This window comes from Lactuca saligna, chromosome 8, assembly GCF_052625555.1.
Source record: "Lactuca saligna cultivar CGN05327 chromosome 8, ASM5262555v1, whole genome shotgun sequence".
NCBI lineage: Eukaryota > Viridiplantae > Streptophyta > Magnoliopsida > Asterales > Asteraceae > Lactuca > Lactuca saligna.
Window position 1 is genome coordinate 27,556,238 of NC_136424.1, and position 12,345 is coordinate 27,568,582.

Consider the following 12,345-nt stretch of genomic DNA (forward strand, 5'->3'; position numbering starts at 1 on the left):
CATCATCATGTTAAAATGAAACTAAAAACCATCATTCAATTGTTCCAAATGAGATTAAATTAAAAATAAGTAATTGTATATACAACGGATACCTCTGACTTTAAATAACGGTGTACAACTCCTTGTAGATGAATAAATTAAGCTGCATTTAGTATTTGCATAACAATTGATTTAGCATCCTATTCTACCCTTTCGCACAATCTGTCAAAACACAAAATAAGAAAATCTTAATAAAGGTTTTACAAAATATTGACAACTGGGCAAATTACAAAAAAAAAAAAAAAAAAAAAAAAAAAAAGTACTTAACTCTTTTTTACCAATAGTAGCATTGTACTTACATATCTCTACAAATAATAGCAATATGTGACATGAATTATAAAATACTTGAAAGTTTCATTTCATTCGTATTAATGATATTTTCTTAATTATTAGGGGACTAAATGATCAATGTTGTATTATACTACATAATTTTTAGTTACAGACAATTCAATAATGTAAATGCATTTACAGATTTATTAGATTTTATTATAGCATACTAAACAAAGACTCAAACTAAAATATAGCACATTATTCACATATATACATTTTTTTTTATAAAGTAGCAAGTGTTTCTATAAACGGAAGGTAACAAAGAAGAACCACAATCATCATCATCCTCTGTATCCCAATAAGGAGGTGATGTGGGAGCACTTCCATTCTCCATTTGCTTAGAAGATCTGCATTCCACCAATGGAAAGCTGCTGACCATTTGACATTGCCTACTCCAGACTACTCACTTGAACTCCCTGCCATTTTTCCACTCAACAAATCCTTACACAAACAAAAGCATAAAATCAATTGATCATCAAAACTTGCAATCCAACATTGTTGTTTCTCTACCATAACATTTTTAACAGAGCATATCATCATCTTTTATGGAAAAACTTAACCGTGAAACTGAAAAGATGAACTAATTGAACACATAGGCATATAACCAACATGTAGACGCATGTATGTGTGTTAATTAGCAAAATCCATTCTAGGAGTTTCATAATAATCGAATTGAGTTCCAATTTTCGTGGTTAGGTGGAGATAGCGGTGGAGATGCCGTGATCAATGAATGGTCTGATGGTAGTGATGACTGTCCCAATCTATTCTCGTCAATTGACTCGCCCTAGCTCGTTACAACTTATCAATAACTGATTTGAAGTAAGAATCATGATATAAGGATAGACAAATAACAAAATTGAACATGCAAAGAAACAAATCCAAATCACTCGATCAACATTGAATTGAAATCAGTCAAAGCGTTTGGGGAGAAGTGACGAGAATCGAAATCAACGTGGCCACAAAACTATATAGAAGTATCTAACAACCTTGATAAGGACGACATTGTTAAACAGTGGAAGCGATGATGTTGTAAGTGAGTAGGTCTTCTTCTCCAGACTCTCTTCAATTTGAAACTGGTAAGGAATAAATGAATTTCGTTCCTTCTATTGAATTAATTATGAGAAGAATTGAAAAAGCAAAGACAGGAGAGTGCAAGACATGGACGACATGCAGGAAATCGGCTCAATACCAGCCAAAACCCACCCTATCCCAGCCAGCAGAGCCAAAATCGGGAAGCCTAAGCTGTTGGTGACTTATCAACCACTTATCCCGAACTGATTTTGAAAGGATTTTAAATTTTTTTGTCTCTTATCAACCACATGGCCGACGTCGTCGTCGTTGGAGGCCAGGTTGCTCTTCCTCCACTTTTTCCAACATCTAGTTCGTCTTTCCGTTTTCCTTTTGAGAAGACGATAGTTTGAAGTTCAAGGGTTTTTTGTTGTAGGGTAATAAACGGTAGTGATATAATTGGAGGAGACAGGGGAGGATGGTCGATACCTGAAATCGAATAGATCGACGGTAGTGGTGACAGGTAATGAGATTGTGATGATCGATTGGGTTTTTGATTTGTGACGATATACAAACACGAAGAGTGGAGTTTGGAAACAGTAGGCGGTGATACAGCTCAGAGATCAAATATGGTAAAGTGAAGGGGCGTAGATTGAAAGCTTGAACGCGATCACAGTATTATCCCAAAAATCTGAAACGATTGAAGAAAGAAGAGGAACGAAAGAAGAAGTAGAAAAGGACCGGGGTGAACCAACCGACTGCTTCCAAATTACGTGTCGGAGGGGAGAAATTTCGTTGTAATAGAAAATGTGGACCGTCTCAGATGTCAGACGAAGACCGCCTCTTAGCTGCAACCGATAAAACGCAGGTGGTGATATACGCGTGTATACGTCCGAAGGATCGATGTGGCAGTAGCAGTGGTGGCAGAACGTTTTGCTAGGCTGATACTAAAAAAAATTTCTAAAAATTCTAAATTAGTAATGATAATAAGACGTTCACCCAATAGAAAAAACACAAAAAAAACATAAAAAAAAAAAACTTTTTTTTTTACACGTGCTGGAATTGGAGCAGTGGCCTGGAACCCGGAACACAGCTAAGATCCGCCATTGAGTAGGTGGCATGTAAAGTAGAAGAACAGGTAGAATGAGGCGGTGGAGGAAACATTGAGAACACTACCAATCTAGTCTAGTAATGAATAAAATTGAAAAGAATGGAAGAAAACCGGCACAATTAATATAAAAAATATAGACCAATAAAGATAATATATTGTTCACAAAGGAACATTCTTTAATATATATATATATATATATATATATATATATATATATATATATATATATATATATATATATATATATATATTTATATAGGTTCAAATGTTTCTAACGACTATTATGTTCCTAAGTACACCAATCACAAATTAGCAAATAATTAAATAATTAATTAAATCAAAAAATGGTATTTCTGGTCTTTTGCACTTACAATTAAAGAAACAAAATAAATATATGTTGACCTAAGGGAAATCCGCGAAAAAGTCCCGATATTTTAGGTCAGTTTACGATTTACTCCCAAATTAAACTTTGTATACAAAAAAGGACAGATTACCGGCTAAAACTTCCAATTAATCCTTCGTGGCCGGTTTCACCGATTTAGCCGGTATCTCGTATTTTTTCGTTAATTAATCAAAATTTTAGGGCTTTTTCATTAATTAATCAAAATTTTAGGGCTTTTTCATTATTTATTACCAATAAACCAAAATATTTGGACTTTTCTGAAGATTACATTTAAACTAATATATATTATATGATCTAATTTAATATGTACTATTCCATGTATTCTTTCTTATGCTCTTCTACGCTCACCGTGTGTTTTTATCGGTGTCGTCAAACCCAACAACAAAAATCACACAAGCCTCATTAACTCCATCGATTTTCTGAAATTATCCATTCATAACTCTATGATCATCTTTCAATCTCCAAATAAAGAACGGAGAAAATCCTTGTTGATTACGTGAATGTCCCTATTACCTAACCATGACTTAAATCGTGGTTCAAACACTTGGATGTTCTTATTACCTAACCATGACTTGAATCCTATTTTGAACCCATACACTATTCGCTTTGTCCATAGTGTTGTTCACAACAAAATACGAATCCTACATGGTTTAACCACTGATACCTTGGCTCAAGTCTTACATGACCCTTGTTTCCTTACAATAGGGCTTGAAAACCATGAAGAATGACCCATTAAGCTTAAAAAACTCAACATAGGTAAAAAAATCAACTCGATATTATGTACTGAAAACCATGAAGAATGATAACTCTAATTGTAAAAAAATGTCAACAAGCTATCCATCATAAACTATTAAAATATTAATTTGGTATACCTACGAGCTACGGTTCCAACACTCGGATGTTCCTATTACCTAACCATGACTCGAACCTTATTTCAAACACATACACTAATGGCATTGTCCATATTTTTGTTAACAACAAAATACGAATCCCACATGGTTTAACCATTGATACCTTGGCTCAAGTCTTACTTGACATTTGTTTCCTTACAATAGGTGTAACATCCCGACTCCCAGGTATAATATTTAATTATTTTATATTCTTGTTGTCTGATCAACTTGACGAGTTGGAGGCCCCAACTCGCCGAGTAGAGAGTGTTAATGGTCGCGTAATTTCTAGAGTCTACTCGACAAGTTGGAGGACCCCAACTCGACGAGTAGGAGTTGAGTGTGAAAACCCTAATTTCCAGGGTATGTGTCCTATTTAAAGGACCTTAAGCCTTCATTTCCGCCTCCCTTATCATCTTAACACTCTGAGAGAAACCCTAATTGAGCTATATGCTTGTAGGAGAGAAAAAGGGGCTAATATTGCATATTGTAGTGCACTTTTTGGAAGAAGATTGAGGAGGAAAAGGCTTGGGACGAGATCCATCAATAAGATTGTGTTCCGATCTTTATCAAAAAGTTCATCATTTATTGGTTTTTGTCTTGCCAAAAACTAATGCATTTTAGAAGCCCCAAATAGACTAAAATGTAATAATGACAATTGTTGTGATGTTACGTTTAAGTCATAATGACAATTGGTGTGATATTACAATAATTGTCATTATTATGTTTTAGTCTATTTAGGGCTTCAAAAATGCTTTACTTTTTGACAAACAAAAACCAATAAACGATGAACCATGTGGGATTCATCTTACGTTGGGGCTTCTATAGTGTTGTAAGGAAACAAGGGTCAAGTAAGACTTGAGCCAATGTATAAGTGGTTGAACATGTGACATTCGTCTTCTATTGTTAACAACATTATGGACAACGCCATTAGTGTATGGGTTCAAGTCATGGTTAAGTAATAGGAACATCCAAGTGTTGGAACCATGGTTTAAGTCATGGTTAGGTAATAAGGACATCCACGTAATCAACAAGGATTTTCTCCGTTCTTTATTTGGAGATTGAAAGATGATCATAGAGTTGTGAATGGATAATTTTGGAAAATTGATGGAGTTAACGAGGCTTGTGAGTGAAATTTTTGTTGTTGGGTTTGACAACACCGATAAAAACACACGGTGAGCCTAGAAGAGGATAAGAAAGAAGACATGGAATAGTACATATTAAATTAGATCATATAATATATATTATTTTAAGGCAAGGTTGTAAAAATCAATCGGCGGTAGCTCGACGGTCGACTTGCGATAAGCGATTAATAAGATTCGGCGGAGATTAATTGGCGATTAATCAGGGACCCTAAATTATTAATAAAATTATTTAAAAAATTAATATTTCCTAAAAAATTAAGTATTCGAACATTTTAAATTTTAAAATTTTAGTACAATATTTTAAAATTTGAAAGCTTAAAAATTTAAAATTTTAAAACTTTGATGTAATATTTGAAAATTATTATTATTTTTTTAATTTTTTAAATATTTCCAACCTATGACCGCCAAGGCCGCCAAGGATCACCAAGCCCGAGTTTGACCGATTTTGACTAATTTCCACCAAGCCCCTAATCGTAATTGGTTCGAGACCGCCAAGCGATTAATCGGCCGCCAAGGCCGATTTCTGCAACACGGGTTTAAAGGTAATCTTCATAAAAGTCCAAATATTTTGGTTTATTGGTAATAAATAATGAAAAACCCTAAAATTTTGATTAATTAATGAAAAAGCCCCAAAATTTGGATTAATTAACGAAAAAAGACGAGATACCGGCTAAATTTGTGAAACCGGCCACGAAGGGTTAATCCGAAGTTTTAGTCAGTAATCTATCCTTTTTTGTAAACAAAATTTAATTTGGGACTAAATCGTAAACTGGCCTAAAATATTGGGACTTTTTCGTAGATTTCCCGTTGACCTAATATTTATTCTTTATAACCATCGACATACCTTCTGTATTCCTCATCTTGCCACTGCCATATCTTCTTCCTCCCTCTCCTTTGTCGGCTTCGTATTCCATCACCGAAATCGGTCTATAGTTACCGCTGTACACCAACATCCTAGCCCTAACATCCTAGCCCTGGTATGTTCTTGAACTCAATTTCTAATGTTTAAACCTAAAGAAACATCGACCCACATGTATCTTGTCTTCATTATCGACAACCACCACCATCTTCTTGTCCTTTCGGTTGCTGACCACCACTATCATCTCCATCGCAGTCAACCATCGTGACTACCCTCTTCCTTCCTCATATCCACCGCTACCACTGACCACCACGACTACTCTTTTCGATCAATGTCACTGTCAGAGGTCAAAGGAGCAACTTCAAATGATTCAACTAAGGTTTTCCCGACATTTGTGAATGCTGCAAAGTTATTCAAGGGCAAAGTATATGGAATTACTAGTTTTATAAAGCCTATTGGAGATTATTTTGGCATCATAGGAGATGCTCCACAAGTAAGACACTTCTACATTATCCATCTTTTCTCATTTTTTTTTTACTTTTTTCAAAATGTAATGTAAATACTGGATGTCTTAACCAGGTTATTGGATATACCAGAAATGATGATGTGAAGAAATTTGTGTTTGACCAAGATTTGACCTTTGAAAACCTTAAGGCATTAAAATTAACAATGATCTTCAATTAACAATGTAAGAATCCAATTGGGTGTTTCTTAATGTCTTAATGTCCTTTTTATATCAAATTGCCAGGATTTTGTGGAGGGTTTTTTTGGAAGAAAAGCTTAAAGCTTTTTATAAATCTGATCCAATTCCTGAGAATGTAAGTTGTTATTTTTGGGAATTCGGATTTTATATATTTATTCTGAGAGTAAGTTATAACTTTTTCTTTTGATGATTGTTAGAATGATGGTGATGTGAAGATAGTAGTTGGGAATAACTTTGATGATATTGTCTTGGATGAGTCAAAAGATGTTCTACTAGAGGTAAGATGGAATCGGGGAAGGAATGGAATGGTCTATTCCGTCATGGAATGGAATGAAATATTACAATATAACCCATTTTTATCTACATTGTCTTGGATGAGTCAAAAAATACACCATAGTGTGGGCATTGTCAAGCTCTAGAACCAACTTACAACAAACTTGCTAAACATTTATGTGATATTGATTCCTTAGTAATAACAAATATGGATGGAACTACAAATGAACATCCAAAGGCAAAGGTATTTTTTTTAATTTTAATCTTTTGAATCTTAAAGGTTTTTTAATTAAGTCCAAACGTGATTTCTGATTTTGGATTTCGGACTTTGGAAGGCTGATGGGTACCCGACAATTCTTTTCTATCCAGCAGGAAACAAAAGCTTTGATCCTGTAAGTGATATTTGGATAGATAAATTGTGGTATGCATTCTGTCAAAATTACTGGCAACACATGTTTTATGTAATTGTTTAAAAAGGTAATTAATTTATTTGTGTATTATTTTGGTTCAATTTGTGATTTTGAATTCCAATTTCTATTGTCCCTCGTTATTGTATATTTGGAATCTAAAATTATATTAGCAGAAAATACAATACTTTTGAATGTATTCTATGTATTCTACCAGAATAAAATCTATGTATTCTGCTAGAATGTATTTTATGTATTATGTTATATTCTATGTATTCTTTCAGAATATATAAAGTGATAATTAATAGCAAGTAACACATTTTTAACCATTATTAGTTTATTTTGTATTTATGATAGGAATGGCTGAAAGAATGCGTTGAATATCTAATATGAATAACTTGAAGAATGAATAAAGTTTGATCATACTCATAATTTAAGAATGTTGTTATTTTTTTTAAGAATTTTATTCATTTTTGTTGATATTCTTTTAGAATATATGTATAATTATATTAAAATGTATAAGACTTTTAGTCTGTAAGAATATTGTATGAATTTGTATTTAAGTTCGGATGTATAAGAATATGTTAAATGTTGTTATTTTTCAACCTCGAATTCAACAATTTTGGTATTCTTCAAAATATTCTAATAGAATAAAATTCTGAAAGCACATCATTCTACAAAAAAAATATTTAGATAGAATAAATCGGTTATGTTAAAAAATTAAGTTAGAATTAAAAATGAATTAATTAAAAAAATTCAGATTTTTAAAATTAGGAGAATTAATTATCCTTAAAATCCGAAAATTTACTTTTATAAATGTAGTTAATTGTCCAAAATACCATTTTGCTAACATTTGTGTGATTATATGGTACATGTTATCCCATTTTAATATCATGCACTCTCAAATCATATCCATTGATTAATTCCATCCGTTGGTCCAGATGTGTGCATTTTGGCACACAATAGTTAGTAAAAAAAATAACCTATATATATATATATATATATATATATATATATATATATATATATATATATATATATATATATTTGTTTTAATTGTAATTATAACTAGATGAGTTTCTCACGCGTTGCATGGGTTAGAAGACACGTTATTCTAAATTGGTTGTCATAGTAATTAACTAAAGTACGTTGCTATCTCTTATACTCAATTGCTTGCAGATATGGTCAAAGCAACGACTAAAGATGGAGGCTGGAGAAAAAATTGAAATTTGTGTCGTACTTCATGTTAGAAGCTTACAAATGGTATAGGCCTACATACCAGAAAAAGAGTAAAATACAAAATTATAATCCCTATTTATTATAGCTTACAAATGGTATAGGCCTACATACCAAGGAGGAACTCGACGAGTCCGAGCGGGATCCGGGTCAAGGTGTAAGTGGCCGACTCGGCGAGTCGGAGAATGGACTCGGCGAGTCCAGTCTGAAGAGAGAAACCCTAAATCCGGGACATTGTGTAGTATTTAAACGTCTCATTCTCTTCCTTAGGGTTCCTTTAAAGATCCTCTCATCCAGAACACCGAGCCCTAAGCCCCATTGTTGCTCATTCAAGCTTCCAAGCCATTTTTGGGTGATTTGAAGGAAGAAGGAAGAGGGAAATCATTGAAGCCTCAAGGATTGGCCTTAGATCCAGAGTTTGTGGAACCTTTCAAAGTTATTGAAGGTACTAAGTCGTTTCCTTCATTTAGATCTATTCTAGTTATGAGTTTTGGGGTTTTTAAGCCATGTTTAGATATCCATTTGAGTTAGAAACCAGATTTGAAGTTGCTACTTCGGATCTAAACACATTTTGGCCTTGTGAAGCATAAAGTATCTGCCCTTGAGTTGATTATAGAGCCTCCTTGCCTTAAACCCTAGTTTATGGTGTGTTTAGCCTAGATCTCCTTCTCTACACGTAAAGTTTGCAACTTTACATGAGGAAAAGGCTTGGGAAGGGTAGATCTACAGTTTGGAGTCCAAGCATGACTCAAAAGTCCTCTGCGTGTATGAAGAACTGAATGGACTCGGCGAGTCCTTTAGGTGGACTCGGCAAGTAGCATGAAGATTAGGAGAAACTCGACGAGTGGGATGAACAACTCGTCGAGTCGGATGAAGATTGCCTTGGACTCGGCGAGTCTGTTCTTGGACTCGACGAGTCAGGTCGCGAAACCCTGAAACCTTTGAGTTAAGACTAGAATCAGTGAGTCGGGTGGAGACTCAGTGAGTTAGACAGGACAAGACTCAGAAATCGGTGGACTCGACGAGTCATGGGCTGACTCGGCGAGTCGAGTCACGAATAGAAGGACTCTGAGCATATGAACTCGGCGAGTCAGTAGGTAGACTCAGCGAGTAGGGTTGACCTGGAAGGTTGACCTTGACCAGGACTTTGACTTTTACCAGAGTTGACTTGGTTGACTTTTGAGAAGTCGATTAGGCTAAGTGTTTTATTGATATTGGTAGCTCGGGGAGCTAGCGGAACAGCAGTTCAGTGAATTGTGGGTCAGCATCCAGAAGGTTATCAGCAAGTTCAGCAGTTCGAGGTGAGTTTCCCTTTTGTGTGGATGGGTCTACGGACACAATGCCGGTCCATGTAGTTATGAGCAGGAAGACCCGGGGGTTAGCCCTAAGCACAGTATGCTAGTATGATATTCAACACGAGGTCCAATGTTAGCGGGCGGGTGCCCAAGGAATGGTTTGCATGATAGTTATACTTGTTGTCTGTGTGATACATGTATGTGCCTGGTAAGGAGGTGAGTGTGGACGAGGTCCCGTAAACAGCAGGGTATGGACGGTGTTCCATATCTCATTAGTAGCAGAGTAAGGGCGAGGCCCAGGTTAGGGAAAGGGTGAGTGTCGGTCGGGCCCGTATCTCACTATCAGTAGGAGCGTGGACAGGGTTCCATGACTCATCAGGTTAGGGAAAGGAATGGTTTGCCCGAAAATTCCAAAGCATTGGCACACACAGAAAGTCGGGAGTCGTTGCTAAGATCCCAGGGTGGGACAAAAACAGCAGACTCAGAAGTACCATCTCCAGAACCACTATCCTTGGGGGAATTAGCTTGCCCAGGGACACCAAAATCCTTGGCCGGGGAAAGCTTGGAAGGAACAAAAGGAACACGAGGAGAAGGAATAGAAGAAAAGTCTGAAATAACGGGCTGTTCAGTCGCCCTATTAATCCATTCGGCCTATTGCATGTCGTCATCAGGGATCACTACCACACCAGTTGGGGTGGAATTCATAGAACTCAGTAGGCGAGAGAAGCTGCGCCTAGTATGCACTCTCTTGGAAGCGGTGGGCGCTCCAGTCACAGGCTCGCCCATGGCTTGTACAACTTTTCGTTTTGCCTGCATCCGCTGGACATCTGCAATGATTCCTTCTTTGCTATCTTCGTTGCCCTCCATGGAAGAAGAAGAGACACCACCTAGGTGCATAACAACAGAAATGGGGCGAGCATGTAACGGGTTCTCCTCGAACATCGATGAACCTGCTGGAGGAACGGGAGGGACAATGGTCAGGGCAAGCTAATCCATTCGGCGGGGCGGAGGGAGCCGATCGACCAGATCCACCTCGCAAAACTCCAACGTGCCCCGGTAACGTTTGCGCAACACATCATCCATGGACAGAGAGGACTCAGCACCTACGTCAAGCAGAACGGAAAATATAAGTAACACGGGAGTAATAAGGGGACAAAAAGGGGAAGAGAAGGATGAAACACTTACCATCAACGACGGAGAAGAACACATCCATCTTGCCACGTCGCCTCCAGGACGTTCTCATCCCTACCCCAGGAAGAAGTGCCTCAGAGTAATCCTCAGCAGAGACCTGCACACTCTTCAGGTAGTCGGCGACACCCTGGTTGTGGGGAAAAAGTTTAGGGATGGTTTCGGCGAAAGCATTTGCACGATAGCGACCACTCCCAACTAACTCCTGATTCACCCACAACCACTTATCCTGCCAGTTCTTCAGGGTGCGCCTGTCGGGAACCAAGACATGTCCTCCTCACCGGACCGAGAAGATGTATTTGTCTCCGGTAACACAGAATCGAAAGAATAACTTGAAGACGAAATAATCCGGAAGATACCCATTGGCTCTGCAGATCATTTCAAACGCAACCACCTTGTTAACCGCATTGGGAGTCAACATTTGAAGACTGACACCATCTTTCTGGAGGACCTCCTCCTGAAAATCGGTCAACAGGAAATAGATTCTAGCGTCTAGGGTTTTCAAGAAAACCCCAATCTTGCCGGGAGGAAGGGAGGAAATACTAGAACCAGGTGCAGGAAACTCTACACCTTCCAAAGAAGATAAGCCATAGGTGGCCTCCAGGCGACGATACTCAGTGGTAGAGGGGACGATTCCGGGAAGGTCTGCCATGAGGAAAAGAAGAAAGAAAAAGGAAGAAAGAAGAAGGCAAAGAAGGAAGAAGGGAAGGATAAAGGTAAACCGTTCGAAAGCCCCTATAAAGAAGAGGGAGAGGTGGGACATTTAAATGCTTGACATGATTGTTGGATTAGTGTCTAAGTCCATAACTGTTTTGGTATGTACTTGACCCGATTATGAGCATGGTCCTTTTGGGTTGCCTTCACCATAGCAATATGTAGGATGATTTAAGGAGAGAAAGGTTTAAATATGATTTATTAATATATTATGAGAATAATATATTAAAGGAGAAATCATATTGTTTAATTAATATTGGTCAAGAATTAATTAAGAATTAATTTTGTGGTTAAAAGAGATTAATTAAACTTAGGGGACTGAAGTTGTAATTATAAGATAATTATAATTGGGCTATGGATCACCTAATAATATATAGGTTGAACGAATTCTATGGGAAGCCCATTAGAAATCGTCCAAGGGATATGTTTAAGGAGTCCATGGGATGCTTAGGGCCTAAGCAGTCAGATTAGGGTTTCCTAGTTGTAAACCCTAATAGCCTACATGTATAAAAGGGACCCTTAAGCCCCAAAAACGAGGACAACACTTCCATTAGGGTTTCCAGCCGTTTTTGGTGCCTCTTTTTCTTCTCCTCTTCATCCAAGTTGCATATGGTGTTTGTGACTCCATTAGAGGTACTACACTTGTGGTACTTGCTTTCAAGAGCTAAGGAAATTCAAGGAACTAGTTGTTATTGCTATATAACAACAAAAGGTATGTATTCTAGCTTTATTTATGAATTTCAAAAA

General features: G+C 36.9%; 1 protein-coding gene across 1 annotated transcript; it reads left to right on the forward strand.

The window, feature by feature from the left end:
- The first annotated feature begins 6,113 nt into the window (after positions 1-6,113).
- Positions 6,114-8,434, forward strand: LOC145009512 (protein disulfide isomerase-like 1-4). The gene is made up of 7 exons (XM_078968196.1): positions 6,114-6,275; positions 6,362-6,402; positions 6,531-6,600; positions 6,683-6,763; positions 6,883-7,002; positions 7,094-7,150; positions 8,345-8,434. Exons 1-7 carry the CDS (start codon positions 6,114-6,116, stop codon positions 8,432-8,434), a joined length of 621 nt encoding a protein of 206 aa, XP_078824322.1.
- The last annotated feature ends 3,911 nt before the right edge of the window (positions 8,435-12,345 follow it).

Bases quoted from the DNA above. Each gene is read 5' to 3' on its own strand.
- LOC145009512 (XM_078968196.1), top strand. From the start codon at position 6,114: ATGTCACTGTCAGAGGTCAAAGGAGCAACTTCAAATGATTCAACTAAG. The intron at 6,276-6,361 runs GTAAGACACTTC...TGTCTTAACCAG, and splicing joins TCATAGGAGATGCTCCACAA to GTTATTGGATATACCAGAAA. The intron at 6,601-6,682 runs GTAAGTTGTTAT...GATGATTGTTAG, and splicing joins CTGATCCAATTCCTGAGAAT to AATGATGGTGATGTGAAGAT.